Source organism: Leucopleurus acutus, assembly GCF_964270905.1.
Source record: "Leucopleurus acutus genome assembly, chromosome: 9".
In the NCBI taxonomy this organism is placed as follows: domain Eukaryota; kingdom Metazoa; phylum Chordata; class Mammalia; order Artiodactyla; family Delphinidae; genus Leucopleurus; species Leucopleurus acutus.
Window position 1 is genome coordinate 80,882,849 of NC_139144.1, and position 18,665 is coordinate 80,901,513.

Consider the following 18,665-nt stretch of genomic DNA (forward strand, 5'->3'; position numbering starts at 1 on the left):
TCAGTTCCACCCCCATTTCCCAAGTAATTTCTCGAGAAAAAAATGTTTTTAACTTTTAGCTGATTCTTTTGGTATTTAAATGTCATATCCCTAACCTACATGATAATATTTCAAATTCTTGATTTTCCAGTTTTAGATATTATCCTACTAACTTTCCACTATGGAAGACGAGTTCTTAGCTTTTTAAAAAAAATAGATTTAGAGGTGTAAGTGGCATACAATGAACTACACAGATTTAAAGTATACGATTTGATAAGTTTTGACATATGTATACACCTGTGAAACCATCACTACAATCAAGGCAATATACATATTCATGCCCCTCAAATGATTCCTCCCGACTCGTGGGGCCCAGGCAACTACTGATTTACTGTCATTTAGATTAGTTTGTGTTTTCCTATAATTTCATGTAAGAGGAATCATACAGTATTGAACTTTTTTGGGTCTGATTTCTCTCAGCATAGCTGTTTCGATATTCTTTCATGCTATTGCAATGTATCAACAATTCATTCCTTTTCATTTCTCAGAAGTATTCTAATACATTTTTTTATCCATTCCTTGTTGACGGTCATCTGACTTGTCTTCATATTTGGGCTATTATGAATAATGCTGGTATAAATATTCATATTAAAGTCTTTGTGTGGATGTATGCTTCCATTTCTCTTGGGGAAATACCTAAGAGTGGAATAGTTGGGTCATACGTTAGGTGTTTAAATTTTTAAAAACTGCAAACTATTTTACAAAATGAGTTGTACCATTTTATATGCCTATCAATCACTGTGGCTTTAGTTTATGTTTCCCTAAAGAGTAATGATGTTGAGCATCTTTTCATATGCCTTTTCACCATCATATATCTTTAGTGAAATATCTGTCAAAACAACTTTTTATTGGGCTGTTTTATTTCTTATTGTTTTAAGAGTTATTTATAGGGAGTTCCCTGGTGGCCTATTGGTTAGGATTCTGGGCTTTAACTGCTGCGGCCCAGGTTCAATCCCTGGTCGGGGACCTGAGATCCTGCAAGTTATGCAGTGTGGCCAAAAAATAAATAAATAAATTTATATATTCTAGATAGAAGTCTTTTGTGGGATATGTATTGTGAAAATATTTTCTCCCATTCTGAGATTCCCTTATAATGTCTTTGGAAGATCAAAAGTTCTTAATGTTGATGAAGTTGGAAGTAATATTTTTCCATTTATGAATCACGATTTTGGTGTTTTATTTAAGCATCTGTGCTTAGTCCAAGGACACAGAGATTTTCTGTTTTCCATGTCTATCCATCTTGAGTTAAATTTTGGATCAAGTGTGAGGTACGGATCCAGGATTTTATTTTACATTTGGATATCCAATAGTTCCAGCACCACTTGTGGAATAAAGTATACTTTGCAAATTACCTGTACATTTGTTGAAAATTAATTGACCATATGTATGTGAGTCTATTACTGGACTCTCTATACTACACTACCTTGATTATTGACTTTTGAGTAGACAGTCTTGCCTTGTTTTTGACTGTAGGTGGAAAACATTCAGTCTTTCCTACTTTTTTACTATTAAGTATGATGTTAGTGGTAGGTGTTCCATGATGCCCTTAACAGGTTAAACATATGACATGTGGTAATAATAATTATTTTGATACTACTGTTTACTAATTCTATCTTCCCTGTCAGTTTCACTTTTGCTTGTTTTTTTTCTCTTCATTGGTCGTATTTTACTACTTCTTTGTATGCCTAGAAAATTTTGACTGGATGCTAGACATTGTTATTTTACCTTCTTGGAGGCTGCACGCTTTTGTATTTCTTTCAATACTCTTGACTTTTGTTCTGGAATGCAGTTAAATTACTTGAAAATAGTTTGATTCATATGAATCTTGGTTTTCAGCCTCATCAGGAGAGACCATGACAGTGTTTATTCTAGGGCTATTTTTTTTCCACTACTGAGGCAAAACCTTCTGTATTCTACCTGATGCTCATGAATTAGGTTTCCACTCTAGATATTGAAAACTGGAATTACTCTTAGCCCTGTGTAAAGAGACCCCTGTAATCCTTTCACATAGTTCTCGGCCCAACTTTGAATAGTTTCCTCACATCCATGCACAGATCAATACTTAGCTGAAGACGCCAGGAGGACCCTCAGCAAATATTACTTGTAGGTCTCTTTGCTCTCTCCTTTAGAACTTGGAGTTGAAAACTCTGGCAGCCTTACCCTCCATGGACTCTCAGCTCTGTCTCCTCAAGTCAGGGTGTCCACGGGGATCCACCCAGATTCCTCCTCCCTGGACCATGATCTAGAAACACTGTGCTGTCAGTAAGCTGGGGCAATTAAAGGGCTTATCCATTGTTTTCCATTTCTCAGGAATTACTGTTATTGTCTTATGTTTAATATCTTGAAAAGCATTTTTTTCCCACATATTTTGTCTTTAAAAAATTGTTTCAGGGGCTTCCCTGGTGGCGCAGTGGTTGAGAGTCCGCCTGCCGATGCAGGGGACACGGGTTTGTGCCCCGGTCTGGGAAGATCCCACATGCCGTGGAGCGGATGGGCCCATGAGCCATGGCCACTGAGCCATGGCCGCTGAGCCTGCGCGTCTGGAGCCTGTGCTCTGCGACGGGAGAGGCCCCAATAGTGAGAGGCCCGCGTACCGCAAAAAAAAAAAAATTGTTTCAGGTGGGAGGGTAAATATCATCCCATTACTCCATCTTGGACATAAGTTGCTTTTTTTTTTTAAGACCACTTTCCACCACCCTAGACATAATTTCTGTTCCTCCTTCCCTTAATGCAGTTACATCACTTTTGTGTGTTAGACCGAAATTCAGCATCTACATTAATTACATAAATGTCCTAGATAACTGAAATGTATCCAATATGATTACTTTCTAGTGTCACTATTTTGTTTATAATACTTTGCTATATTTGTTTTAATTTCTTCTTTTTATTATGTACTTAATCTAATACAATTCCAAGCTCTAACACAATTAATATAATTCCAAACTCTATTCCAAGTGGGTGAAACTTCTCTCAATATGTTAAAATAGCTCAGTGTTTTGTCAATTTGATCTACTTGAAGAATGTTCTGACCTGCTCTGGTTAGAACTATTTCCTCTCTAGGCTCAGTTGCCACTTTGGGGTCTCTATTAGCTACCACTATGAAGATTCCCTCCTCTCTCATGTTGATTTCCTGTCGCAGGGATCTTAACTCTCCCTCTTTGTTTTCTCCTTTGTCTTGGTAAATTGCATTCCCCAGAAAGGGAATATGGGAAGCACACCTTTTGATGTCCAGTATGCCTGAAAATATCATTATTCTACCATTACCCTTAATGGAGACGTTTACTAGTGTAGAATTCTAGGTTGGAAATAATCTTTCCTCAAAATTGTGAGGCCACTGATGCATTGTTTTCTGGATATCAGTACTGCTCCTCACATCAAAATGAAAGCTGCAGAAGAAAAGGATCTTTTTAAAAATTTTGTTCACTGCCCGACACACAGTAGGCACTCAGTAAATTACTGTAGAATAAAGCAGTGTTGAGAAGCCATTCTGATCTTGATGCTTTGTATTTCAGCATCCTCCCTTTTATCTCCAAGATTGTGAAAATTCATAAAAATGCACTCTAACGAGTATCTATTTTAATCCCTTGTGCTTGGTACTCAATGGGCTCTCTTAATCTGAACACTTATGTCTTTTAATTCTGGAAAATTGTTTGGAATAACTTTATTGATAATTTCCTATCTTCAACCTTAACTGTTTCTGGAATTCCTATTATTTATGATGATGAAACTCTTAAGCAGATCCTTCATTTTTCCTGTCTTTGTACGGTTGCCCCTTAGTATCTGTGGGGAATTGGTTCCGGGACCCCCATGGATCCTAAAATCCACCGATACTCAACTCCCTTATAGCTGCAGATTCAACCAATCCAAATCGATCTGGCCAGGGATGTGAAACCCAAGGATAAGAAAGGCCAACTGAACTCCTATTTTCCTATCCCTGCCACCCTCCACCCTGTACTTTCTGGAAGATTTCATTAACTTAATCTCTCAATAGTATGTAAGTATTTGTGTCATTTGCATCAATTTCTAAGAGTTCTAATTTTTTTCCCTAAGATTTTTTCTTTTTCTTTTTTTAAGCAACATCTTGTTTTTGTTTTATGGATGCTCTATTTTCTCAAATCTCCAAGCATATTAATAACAGATTCCCACCACCCCCTCCACCATTTCCTTCTTCCCACATAATCTTTCTTTTTTCCCCAAGTTGCTTTTTTGTATTACTTGTTTGGGCTCTGTCTCCCACAGTAAATACTTTCCTCAAATATCTGATGCCTTACCTTGGCTGTCAGATCATTTTCAAAATTGCGTTATTAAAAAACTGAACGGAAGCTATATGCACCTAGGTGGGTACGTGCAGACTGTGGTCTTTGCTGAAGGGCAATAGAGCTGGGCTGTTTCGGTGGGAGTCTTTCTTTTCCACAGCTTTAGGTCTTTTCTCTTGGGCTAGTCAGAGTCCCGGGGGAAGGTACTTACAATATGTATGGAAAGTGTAAGCCTGCCCGCCAGCATTTTGGGTGTCAAGTGTGTGAGTTGGAAGGAGAAGGCTGTGATTCTCAGATTTCAGAATAACCATTTATCTAATCCCCATGTTTCTATGTAATCCCAAACTCCAACTGTGCCTGATGTTTCCTCCCCTCCTCTACCTCAGCTCAGGTACCCTCTAATTTTACCCTCTCCAGGGAACAAACCAGCAGCGCTCTTCCAGGGAAGGGGAGGGGCAGCGGTCTGGCTGATGAGGCGGAAAGGAGATCTGGGGATCTAAGTGTGTCTTAAGCAGATTTACAACAGATCATCCTTTACTCTTAATTTCCAGGAGGGCTTACAACTGGCAATTCCGAACGTTTTGGTGATTGTATGACATAAATCAGATTGCTTCTCTGTATTCCCCATTGCCCGTTTATGATCCAGTTTTTCCTGGGTGGCTAAATTAGATACCATCCATCCAACTGACTTCCACATTTTTAACTTATTTTTTCCATTTTTTTTTCCCTCTTACTCTTGCTGTCCTTGTGGGTTTATGTCTTCTGAAAAGTACTGTTCTGTTGTTTTGGTTAGGTTCTGTGAGGAAACTGAGCCAGACATGCATTTAATCTGCTGTCTTTAACCAGAAGTTCCTCATTTTTGTTTAATTTAGTTTGCCTTATTATTTTACCTGTATCTTTGAAATCCATTTCTGAAATACAGTTGGGCCTGAATAAATAAATTTCTATACAAGAGTTATTAACAGTACTCTGGTTACTTCTTTAGTGTGAGTTGATAAGTAATTTACGTTCTTTCTAAATTTTAATGTAAGTGGCTAAGGAAGATCACTTGGCAGAATCCTTAGGAAGATCTTCATGGAAAATTTAAACATTTTTCTATATTTGCCTATATGGATACCTAAAATTTCCTCTGCTTTACTTTAACCCCATTTCCTCTTATCCAGTTTTCTATGGACTCAGGAAAAATAAAACTGGTAAAATTTATACAAACTCTACAAATAGCAAAAGGGAATATAAAAGTCAGCCTAAAATGTCTAGACCAGTTTAGTTCAGTTCTTTATAGTACATCAAAGAAATAAAAACAAAAAAGAATTCTAGCGTACATCTTTACAGACATTATTAAGAGAAATAGAGAAACAAAACTGTAAGAGAGCGAATACTAATACAATAAATGATGTGGACAACTGTCATTCCCCGCCTCTACTGTGTAGCTGTAAGCACTGTGGGGGACAGGACCCGCTGGTGGGCTGGCTCTTACCAAGCTAACTCGATCGTGGCGGTCCCATGGCTTGTCAGTGACTGAGGACCTAGTATGTGGGCTTCCTCTGGCCCCTGGGTTTGGTTCAGGACTGGGCCTATGACCTATCTAGGGCAAATGAGATATGTGGGCTGGTTTGCTAGGATCTTCTAAGGAAACTTTTCACCTTAAGAGAGAATCACAGAAAGAGACAGCCTCTACTACCTTCCCTTTCAACTCCAACATGTATGGATGTGAGGCCAAGGAATTCTGTGGTCTTGTTACCCATCTGGGGATGAAGCCATCCCATAAAGGAGAATAGCCGTGTGAGAATTACAAAGAAATTGAGCTATGGCTACTAAATTCAGCCTGTCTTAAAGTCCACCCCATCTGAGACCTGCATGTAAGTGAACATATCCATTTATTTGTTTAAACCAGTTTGAGATAGGATTTGTTACTTGCACATGAAAGCACTACTACAAATAACCATAGAGACTTATAGTTACTGATGTATATAGTCAACTGAATGATCAGCTCTGTCTCAATAATGTCAAAAACAGGAAAATTATATACTGACTTTCATTAAATGACAAACACAATAAATATAAGGGTCTCTACACAACCTAAAAGACAATACTCTTAACAGCAAATGCAGAAACATCCTCTGCAAATGTGTTTCCTAATATGAATTTATTGGCCTTTTGGGAAGAACAGTTCTCCAATGTGAGACTGTTCCATGAATAGCATTTCTAAATCCAGCACTAAATGACTGCCCCTATGCCCAGTTATCATGACAAAGAAAATCCTCCCTCATTCACTTACCTTCAGGTAGTGGTACCAGCCCCAGATGAAAACACCAATGCAGAGAAACAGATGGATAGTATATCCTATGATAATTTTTTCCTTCAGTATCATTTTAAAGTAAGAGTCTAAGCTTTTCATATTACAAATAAGGAAACTGAGGCCCAGAGCAGCCACACTCTATTCATATGGTTAAACAACAGTGTTTTCAAACTGTTGAGGGGGAATATTAACCGAATTTATTTTTCAGTAAGTTCGCATGAAATGACATACCTGCAGCATGACAGATATGCTATAAGATGCAATACACTGACATAGCAACATTTTATACGATCTAATGATGAGACTGATAGAAAAAGGTATATTTCTGTTTTTAACCATTAGGTTCTATTAAGCTAACTGTAATCAGGGGAAACAATATTATCAAGATATTTATCCGTCACCCTGCAAATGCTTCTTAGTATCAATACTTAATTTTTTTGGCAAAGAAACTGTGCTAGATGCACTGTGGTCCTTGTTCTCACAGAATGTAAATAAAAGGATAACTAAGGACTATATGATAGGTGACCAGGGCATAGTACAGATGATGAATGCTAAGAAGACTTTAGCTTTTCCACTCTCTGCTGGAATAAATGAAAAAGTCTCCCCTGTGAAGGTGGGGCTTGAGTCTCCTTGCCTGGCTATGCAGTGAGAGGGAGGAAAAGCCCCCAGAGCTGGGGGAAGAGGCTATGCAAGGCTGAGAACTGCACAGGGCTAGCAAGAGGGCCAGTGGAAAGGATACTGCAAGGGGCGGGTTTGCACTACTGAATGAGTAGTGCAAAAACTGAAGGCAGGCTGAGAAGCAGAACGCAGACCTAGGAACGTGGATCATACCTTGCGGGCAATGGAGGAGAAGCTACTGATTGTGCTTGAGCAGTAGCAGAAAGACATAATAAACATTTGTAGGGGATTAGAGGGTTGAGTGAATTAAAGAAACAAACACTTGTACTAATGGAGTATATACCTGAAATGGCTTATCTGATTCTCTAAAAGGGAAGACAGTCTTTCCTTGATCTCCTCAAACTTCTCTTTTTCTTCCATTGAGATAGTTCCAATTCCATCAGGCCTGGAAAAAAAGAGTCAGTAATTTATTGTGATAGAACATTTACCTTTTTTAAAAAGTATCTATTTATTTATTATTTATTTTGGCTGCACTGGGTCTTATTTGCAGCACACGGGATCTTCGTTGTGGTGTGCAGGATCTTTAGTTGAGGCGTGCACGCGGGATCTAGTTCCCCTATTGGGGACTGAACCCGGGTGCCCTGCACTGGGAGCGTGCAGTCTTACCCACTGGACCAACAGGGAAGTCCCTTGAACATTTACTTTTGTATATTTTATATCTTTCTATTTCCCTGAAAAATCCAAATAATTAAGGAAAATGCATATTGGTTCACAGTATACATACTACTTGTGTCTACACTGGAAATTTATTGGAGGTATTTATAGCCATTTGCTTCATGTTTCGACCTGGAATGAATGGAACAGAATTATTCTCTTTTAGACAGCCTTCAAGGTAAAGGATTACAATAAATATTTTTCAGATCTACAGAAAACAATGACTAGTCCTTGAGAATAGCAGTAAAAAGTGTTTTATGGTGATACCAAACATTTGATCAATTAAATATCGTGAATGGAATTATTATAAAAAATATACTGAATGTAAGCTAAAATGTCTTAACTCCTTCTCTTCCAAATAAAAATTAAGCTAATGTGAAACTGGAGATTTAATTTTAATTGTTGTAAGGAACAGACATTTTGGATTCATGCAGTGGTGTACTGCTCTATTTTTTTGTTTAAATATAAATGAAACATGAATACTTGAATAAAAATATACAGAGAAGAAAGACCACCTATGTTTCAAGATTTTTGTGCTGAACCAAATATGCCTATGAAGTAAAGTATCAACTTTATAAATAAAGTAGTACCTTTAAAAGTAGCAACAGGGACTTCCCTGGTGGTGCAGTGGTTAAGAATCCTCCTGCCAATGCAGGGCACACGGGTTCGATCCCTGTTCCGGGATGATCCCACATGCTGCGGAGCAACTAAGCCCGTGTGCCACAACTACTGAGCCTGTGCTCAAGAGCCTGCAAGCTGCAACTACTGAAGCCCACGTGCTCTAGGGCCAATGAGCCGCAACTACTGAGCCCGCGTGCTGCAGTTACTGAAGCCTGTGTGCCTAGAGCCCGTGCTCCACAACAAGAGAAGCCACCACAACGAGAAGCCCGCACATTGCGACAAACCACAACTAGAGAAAGTCTGTGTGCAGTAACGAAGACCCAACGCAACCAAAACAAAGAAAAAACAGTAGCAACAAAGATTGAACAGAAGTCTTCTTTTACTAAGATTAGGATTGAAACCATAAAATATATCCAATAGGGATTCAGAATTTATTCTATATCAATTTAAGTATCTGGTAGTATAGCAGTCATCTAAAATTTTGAATATATGAATTTCACTGTCTGTTAAAACAGAGAAAAAGATACATTAATTTCACATTTACTTTAAGTATTTATATATTTCAACAAAATGAATCTTTTGCATTTCTTAACACCAATCATATCTTTTCAAATTAACTTATTTTTCTGAAGGTTGTTTTAATTTCCAAAGATTTATCATTTGAACTTACTAATTTTTAATGTTTATGTATAAAATAGGTACAAGTGAGGATTATGAAAAAAATGGGTATTTAAAATAACTTTCCCAACAAGATTTTTATTTGCTGTTCCCACTGTTTTTTACCTAGACACCTAGACATGTGTGTGTGTGCATTTTTGATACTTGTAAACTAGTCAGTTAGGATAAAAGCAATTAATTCTAAAGTTATACCTGAATCATACTGGCTTAAAGACCTTTTATTCATATCAAAGCATCATTTTTCCCAGAAAAAAAGCATCATTTAAATCTGAGAAGTTTTTTCTAAAACAGAGTAAATAATTTGTTATTTCAGAAACTTGCATCCTGCTTGAATTTATGCTTTGAAAATACTACTTACAATTACATTTCATTCTGATCCATCAGAATGCAGTTTGAATGTTAACTGCAGAAAAACTAAGGGCAAAATATTTGGTCTTTCAAAATTTTTAGGAAGTAAAAAAGAAAGTCTGATTTTAAATTCTAGAGCAATGAACTATGAACTAACCCCAATGTTTTAGAATAATTTAACAATGGATTTGTTTTCACATATTACTTCAGAGTCAACTCCTACCAAGCAAACAATAGCACAAAACCCGGACTGTAACCTAAGCATAACTACTGCCAATGATCACAAAAGTTGAACTGGATAGTTCTATATAAATCATTAATTTGGGAATTTGGGCAGACAAGAACTATAACTACATTATGCTATTACATAGAGAGCAAAACATCCCATACCACAAAGTTGCAAGTGGTCAATTCACTAAATACACCTATGCAAACTTGATGAAAAAGAGCAAAGAACTTCTCTTTACTGTTCTGATGATTGACATGGTCCTTTGGCCTTGCGCTCTGACAGATGCCACACAATTATATTTGAGTGAATTTTACTGTCTGTTTCAACTGTCAAAGGAGATTGTAATCCACAGTGACAGAGTACATTGGTGGGTCATATGAAGCTTCACTGGGGCACATCGCCTACCTGACTGAATGAGGCCAGGGGTTCAGTCAATGAACAGCGAGAAAAGTCAGTCGGGGGGAATGTCACTCGTGTCACTTTCACTGAGATAAAGACTGTTATACACAGTGAAGGGCTGTCACTTCACTGAGCTTATTACTAAATTACGTATACATCTGACAGGTTAAATACATTTTATATTTTGGACTTGCCCTTATTCACATATCTTTATTTTAATCTGTATACCAGACTATATTAGGTATATGAAGTGGCCTTCTGTATCTAAATTATTGAGGCTAAATGGCAACTGTGCTGCAGTCAAGCCTAAAAGTAACAGCTCCTTCTAAAATCATTCTTCTGAGTAACTGCAGATACTTCTGTTTCATCAATATCTTCTTGTCATAGCTGCTATTAAAACAAACACAGCAATTATCAACGTGCCTCGTACTGTTCTGTTTTATATGTATAACAACATAGGATGCCCACAGCAATCCTTTCTCTAGTCTCCAAGAGAGGAGTCTGTTGAGCCTCAGGGAGGTTAGGTGACTTCCCCAAGGTCACACAGCTTGTAAGGACAGAGCCTGGACTTGAATCTAGGTCTCTTGCCTTCCAAATCAGAGGCTCTCAGTGCCCATGCCTTATTGTCTTTCCTCTGTGTTTTAACAGAAAATCAAGAACAATACGAAAAATCCCTAATAAAAAATGGAAGCTATATTTGAGAAGCAACAATGGTGGAACTATTTTAAATACACTTCCTCACGTCACACATTTTCTATGTTACCTGTGTAAGGCAGAGAGCTTAAATACCAATACAGTTTAAAATACCTACCACTGAATCAGTGATTCAGTTAAAAAAGACCCTAACAAAGGAAATCCTAAAATTTGCGCTTTCGTGCATTACGACATAGGTACTTGCAGAGTCCTGGAGAGATATTTAAACCAGTTTCATTTGATGAACATTTGCCTAGTAGACTCAGGGTAATAGAGATTCAAAGTATAATAGTTTTATAAGCTCAGTTTATAAATTAATTTGTCAGCTATATGTTCAAAACATTTTCAGAACTTGACCACCCTTGACCACTTCTGCTGCTCCCCTGGTTCCGGTCATCATCAGCTCTTCCCTGAGTATGGCTGTAGCCTTCTTGGTCTCTCTCTCCTCCAGTCTTTTCTTTGTCAGAGTGTTGGCTACACACTATTGTGAGCCATTTTCAAGTGTGAGTCATATCCTTGTAGTGGTAACACTCATTGTAAAAGCCAAAGCCCACTCTGATTTCCTCTGCCCCCTCATGGCAAGACTAGCCATGCTGGTCTCCTAGCTAGTCGTCAAACAGAGGAAGCAGGCTCTGCCTCAGGGCCTTTGCACGTGTAGCTTCCACTGCCCAGGAGCCTTTCCCTATGCACACATATGGCTTGCTCACTCACTTCCTTCTTTTTATTTATTTATTAACATCTTTATTGGATTATAATTGCTTTACAACAGTGTTAGATCTGCTTTATAACAAAGTGAATCAGTTATACATATACATATGTTCCCATACCTCTTCCCTCTTGCCTCTCCCTCCCTCCCACCCTCCCTATCCCACCCCTCCAGGCGGTCGCAAAGCACCGAGCTGATCTCCCTGTGCTATGCGGCTGCTTCCCACTAGCTATCTATTTTACGTTTGGTAGTGTATGTATGTCCATGCCACTCTCTCACTTTGTCGCAGCTTACCCTTCCCCCTCCCCATATCCTCAAGTCCATTCTCTAGTAGGTCTGTGTCTTTATTCCCGTCTTACCCCTAGGTTCTTCATGACCTTATTTTTTTCTTCTTAGATTCCATATATATGTGTTAGCATATGGTATTTGTTTTTCTCTTTCTGACTTACTTCACTCTGTATGACAGACTCTAGGTCCATCCACCCCAATACAAGTAACTCAATTTCGTTTCTTTTTATAGCTGAGTAATATTCCATTGTATATATGTGCCACATCTTCTTTACCCACTCATCTGTCAGTGGACACTTAGGTTGCTTCCATGTCCTGGCTATTGTAAATAGAGCTGCAATGAATATTTTGGTACATGACTCTTTTTGAATTATGGTTTTCTCAGGTTATATGCCCAGTAGTGGGATTGCTGGGTCGTATGGTAGTTCTATTTTTAGTTTTTTAAGGAACCTCCATACTGTTCTCCATAGTGGCTGTATCAATTTACATTCCCACCAGCAGTGCAAGAGTGTTCCCTTTTCTCCACACCCTCTCCAGCATTTATTGTTTCTAGATTTTTTGATGATGGCCATTCTGACTGGTGTGAGATGATATCTCAGTGTAGTTTTGATTTGCATTTCTCTAATGGTTAATGATGTTGAGCATTCTTTCATGTGTTTGCTGGCAATCTGTATATCTTCTTTGGAGAAATATCTATTTAGGTCTTCTGCCCATTTTTGGATTGGGTTGTTTGTTTGTTTGTCACTGAGCTGCATGAGCTGCTTGTAAACTTTGGAGATTAATCCTTTGTCAGTTGCTTCATTTGCAAATATATTTTCCAGTTCTGAGGGTTGTCTTTTGGTCTTGTTTATGGTTTCCTTTGCTGTGCAAAAGCTTTTAAGTTTCAGTAGGTCCCATTTGTTTATTTTTGTTTTTATTTCCATTTCTCTAGGAGGTGCGTCAAAAAGGATCTTGCTGTGATTTATGTCATAGAGTGCTCTGCCTGTGTTTTCCTCTAAGAGTTTGATAGTGTCTGGCCTTACATTTAGGTCTTTAATCCATTTTGAGTTTATTTTTGTGTATGGTGTTAGGGAGTGTTCTAATTTCATTCTTTTACATGTAGCTGTCCAGTTTTCCCAGCACCACTTATCGAAGGGGATGTCGTTTCTCCACTGTATATTCTTACCTCCCTTATCAAAGGTAAGGTGACCATACATGCGTGGGTTTATCTCTGGGCTTTCTATCCTGTTCCATTGATCTATATTTATATTTCTGTTTTTGTGCCAGTACCATACTGTCTTGATTACTGTAGCTTTGCAGTATAGTCTGAAGTCAGGGAGCCTGATTCCTCCAGCTGCCATTTTTCGTTCTCAAGATTGCTTTGGCTATTTGGGGTCTGCCGAGACTGAACCAAGAAGAAATAGAAAACGTGAAGAGGCCAATCACAGGCACTGAAATTGAAACTGTGATTAAAAATGTTCCAACAAACAAAAGCCCAGGACCAGATGGCTTCACAGGTGAATTCTATCAAACATTTAGAGAAGAGTTAACACCTATCCTTCTCAAACTCTTCCAAAATATAGCAGAGGGAGGAACCCTCCCAAACTCATTCTATGAGGCCACCATCACCCTGATACCAAAACCAGACAAAGATATCACAAAGAAAGAAAACTACAGGCCGATATCACTGATGAACATAGATGCAAAAATCCTCAACAAAATACTAGCAAACAGAATCCAACAGCACATTAAAAGGATCACACACCATGTTCAAGTGGGGTTTATTCCAGGAATGCAAGGGTTCTTCAATATACACAAATCAATCAACATGATACACCATATTAACAAACTGAAGGAGAAAAACCGTATGATCATCTCAATAGATGCAGAGAAAGCTTTCGACAAAATTCAACACCCATTTATGATAAAAACCCTGCAGAAAGTAGGCATAGAGGGAACTTTGCTCAACATAATAAAGGCCATATACGACAAACCCACAGCCAACATCGTCCTCAATCGTGAAAAACTGAAACCATTTCCACTAAGAGCAGGAACAAGACAAGGTTGCCGACTCTCACCACTCTTATTCAACAGTTTTGGAAGTTTTAGCCACAGCAATCAGAGAGGAAAAAGAAAGAAAAGGAATCCAAATCGGAAAAGAAGTAAAGCTGTCACTGTTTGCAGAGGACATGATACTATACATAGAGAATCTTAAAGATGCTACCAGGAAACTACTAGAGCTAATCAATGAATTTGGTGAAGTAGCAGGATACAAAATTAATGCACAGAAATCTCTGGCATTCCTATACACTAATGATGAAAAATCTGAAAGTGAAATCAAGAAAACGCTCCCATTTACTGTTGCAATAAAAAGAATAAAATATCTAGGAATAAACCTACCTAAGGAGACAAAAGGCCTGTATGTAGAAAATTATAAGACACTGATGAAAGAAATTAAAGATGATACAAACAGATGGAGAGATATACCATGTTCTTGGATTGGAAGAATCAACATTGTGAAAATGACTCTACTACCCAAAGCAATCTACAGATTCAATGCAATCCCTATCAAACTACCACTGGCATTTTTCACAGAAGTAGAACAAAAAATTTCACAATTTGTATGGTCACCTCCTTCTTATCTCTACCGACATGACTCAGGATGAGCAAAGTTATCTCTAACCACCTGGTGTAAGAGTGTTATCTCCCACTTCCACAGGCCTGTTTATTACTTGCCGTTGTATATACTGCCATCGTCCAACACATGATATATTTATTTGTTTATTGTCTGTCTCTTTGTGCTGCACTCCTAGTGCATAGAACAGTAGCTGGCATACAGTTAATATTCAATATATAAATGCTAAAGAAATGAATGAGTGCTATATAGAATAAAAAGTATCAGTTATATATGATTATAAGAATTCATGAACTAGTAATATCACATAATATTATTACGTATTAGTATTAATATGGCATGAATTATTTGGAAAATTTTTATTATGTAACAGTAGGTAAAATAGAAAAATTTTTGAAAAGCAAGCTAGAGCAGGAATTATAGTTAAGAATTCTGGGTAAAAAGATCTCTAACAAAAAATTTGCATGTATTTACACTTAGCAGAAAATTTTTAGTGTTTACCTGCCATGAAATGAAGTGGTTTTAATCTCAAGAATAGTTTTCCTGAGATAGTAAAAGCAAAAATAATAATGCCTCTTTGACATTCATAAAACGATGATGTTAAAATGTGGTTATTTAAAATTCTAACAAAGAAGACCAGTTTTCTGATTTGAATGTTAACTGGGGTTTAACGCTATGCCTATATTATTATATTATTACGTTAAAGCAGTTCCAATGGGAAGGAAGTGTATGTTCTTGTACCAAGAGTTAACATTTTCATTTTTTCCTGAGGCTTGTAGTTACAGAAGTTACATGATTTTAATAAAAATAGAGTGTTCTGTGAAATAAATTTAAGATATGAACAAGTTATAAAGCAGGTACACTTCTTTTAGTTATAGATACTGTCAAACGAGCTATGACACAGAACTTCCTTCCAGTATTACATAATAAGCAATTGAACACCACATGCAGTTGTGTCTATGTTAATTATACTTGAAAGATTCTTAACAAACAGGATCATACAACACAACTTTCTGCCACTGATTCATACTGAATAGACTGATCTTACATCTGCCTATGGGTCATATTCTGTTTTCACAGAAACCATCACATGTGTGCACATGTGCACACCCATGCACACACACGCACATAGAGAACACCTTTTCTGAAAGGCGGATTCCTCCAAAAAATAGTTCCTATACATATTAAGGCCTGTACAAATTAATTTTACTCAATTCCTCCATGAACTAAGGGATTTTATAATTTGTGCTATTCATCAATCTGGCATATTAGGTATTTTAAAGCAAACAGAATCCTTTCTGTACATGTGACATCTTGTCATGATTACCAATTCCTTCTGTAATGAGTACAACATAAGCTCTAAAGTGAGGAAGATGTTCTGAAGAGACAACTCCGGAACAAGAGGGAGGCACAGTATTACCCATCCATTTCCTGTGATCTCTGATGGCTTTTGGGGTAGTTCAGAGAACAGTTTCCATGAAGGGAAATGATGATTTCACTGTTATTTCAAGAAAGGTCTGAGGAGAAGAGTACACAACTGGGTTGCAGAGTTGGGTATTTGAGCAGAAGAGAAAATATCAAGGAGGGGATCTGCCTAAATGTTCTGATGTGGACGAACCCAGTAACTTCACTTCCCTTGGCTCGACAGTAGACAGTTCATGTGTTTTTCAGTATCATACATTTCAGAGGCCCATAAGACTAATACAGACTAATTCTGGCATGTTTAACATCCATTTCATCTGGGTGAATTTACGTAAAGACGATTTACTGGCTGCCAACATACTTTAAGGAGTAATGGTTCTGTGACACACTCCAACAAAAAGGGTGAAACGCCCCATGTATTTTTTTTTTTTTTTGAACACCACGAATCATGAGACCTTGTTGGAGGTTCTTAGTGCAACAGTGAGGTCTGAGAAGGCTGACAGTAAAGAAATGGGTTTAATTTGTTTTAATAGCACATCCGAGAATTGTTTAGTCATGGTATCTCCCTACAATTCCCACTTAAAAAGCACTATTTAGTGCTGATGAGCATTTGTTCTATTACTCAATGAAAACTATAATATCTTCTGTGGTTATTTTCTTAATCACTTTTATCAGTGGGACAACTTCTAGATACTCGAAGGATAAATGTGCCCTTTGCTTTATAATCTCTAGGAGTGGACATACCACCTGGAACAGGGTGCTTGGGAAGTTTGTGGGTTGAATAAATACACCAGGAGTTAACATATAGAAAAGTCCTGTAAATTGATGAGATTTCCTTTACCTTCCTGCCTCATACTCCCTCCCTCCCCAAACTCCTCAGGTAGGTTTGCTTGTCCTGGAAGTTTGGTGGTTTGTGGTAGAAGATATTTTGCAAGCAATGAGTGGGCAAATGACAAAGTTCATGGTGCTTTTGAGTTTCTTATAGGCTTCTTTTACCTGCCCTCTCTGATGAGGAATGTATGACATCTTAGCTTCCTCCAGAGAGAGTGAGAAGGCAGGAGGCACCTAGAGGGTGGTATTTCTGAATTGTCAATTCTGCCTACAGCACAGCAGGTAAAAGTCACTTTGCACTTCATGTATTTCCCACCAATATCCATTTGTGAACAGAATAAAAAAAAAAAAAACAGAGGAAGACACAGGACACAAGAAAATAAGAAATGGTGGAAGATGAGGGAGAAAACAATAATCTCTCATTTTTGTTCTCAAATCTGTAACACCTCCTATTGTTTCAAACAAAATGATGTATCACTTGGATGGTCATATAATATATAATCAGTGTCCTTTTACTTCCCCTAAAATTTTCAAATATACAGAAGAAGAAATTAATTCTACCCCTATACATTCATTGAAATAGAAGAAACAGATTTTCTAGGAGAAAATATCTTGGAAATGAAATTTAAAAATCATATTCTCTTTTTCCAAACCCTCGTCCCTCCTGATCCTTTCCATATTTGAATTTCCATCTGTATTCTATTTTCTTTGGAGGTTTTAGATACTTCTACAAAAAAAAAAAAAAAAAAGGCAGGAATCTGACACTATGAAGATACGTGATCTTGTGACTTAGTTTTTGTGGTGAAGTAATGATGGACAGACAGGTCAAGGTCAGGTATCAAGGTGTCTCATAACTGTCCTCTCCCGGAACCAATTAAAATACTGCACAAAATTCTAGAACTCAAGAAAAATAAAATATCAAGAGGAGTTTAAAAATAAAGAGAATTAAGGTTGATAGTGTTCTCTGATATAAGTATCATCTCTGCCTAATATTTTTAAAAATAACTTTTTTAAAAAATTAAAGAACTATATACACATCATAATTTGGGAGGAGAATTCAGAAAAATACAAAGACAAAAGTTTTCTTAAATGCCCCAATCAGAAATAACTGGTAATACCATTTTGTAAATATAATCCAGCCTTCTTTCTATAAATCTATACATATATTGCACATTCTACTGTATAATTTGATTCTTTTAGTGAAGTATAAACATCTGCTCAAATCATTTAAATATTCTAATATATGCTTTTTAATGGAAGAATGATATTTCATTATATGGATGTACCATATATTTTTTAAAAAATTTATATTGGAGTACAGCTGCTTTACAATGTTATGTTAGTTTCTGCTGTACAGCAAAGTGAATCAGTATACAGTATGTATACGTATACATATATGCCCTCTTTTTTGGATTTCCTTCCCATTTACATCACCACAGAGCACTGAGTAAGAGTTCCTTGTGCTATACAGTAGGTTCTTATTAGTTAACTATTTTATACATAGTAGTGTATATATGTCAATCCCAATCTCCCAGCTCATCCCACCCCCACTTCCCCCCTTGGTATCCATATGTTTGTTCTCTACATCTGTGTCTCTATTTCTGCTTTGCAAATAAGTTCATCTGTACCATTTTTCTAGATTCCACATATAAGCGATATTATACTGTATCATACAGAGTGACTCTGTGACTAACTTCACTCTGTATGACAGTCTTTAGCACCATAATATATTAATCCAATATTCTATTGGTAGAAATTTAGACTTTTTCCATTTTTTTCCTACCATAAACACTGCTGTGATAACCAATCTCACACTAAATATTTTTAACCCATCTCTGATTGTTTCCTTGGGATAAATTCCTGAAAGTATATTGTTAGGTTAAATAGTACTATGGATCAAACTGTATTTC

General features: G+C 37.2%; 1 protein-coding gene across 5 annotated transcripts in view; it reads right to left on the minus strand.

Moving 5' to 3' along the window:
- Nucleotides 1-18,665, minus strand: part of CADPS2 (calcium dependent secretion activator 2) — a 484,769-nt gene that overhangs the window by 127,455 nt on the left and 338,649 nt on the right. For all 5 annotated transcript variants that reach the window (XM_082846689.1, XM_082846688.1, XM_082846687.1 and 2 more), the window contains exon 14: nt 7,556-7,657. In XM_082846689.1, coding sequence (XP_082702815.1) covers nt 7,556-7,657 — 102 coding nt within the window. The remainder of the gene's footprint in view (nt 1-7,555; nt 7,658-18,665) is intronic.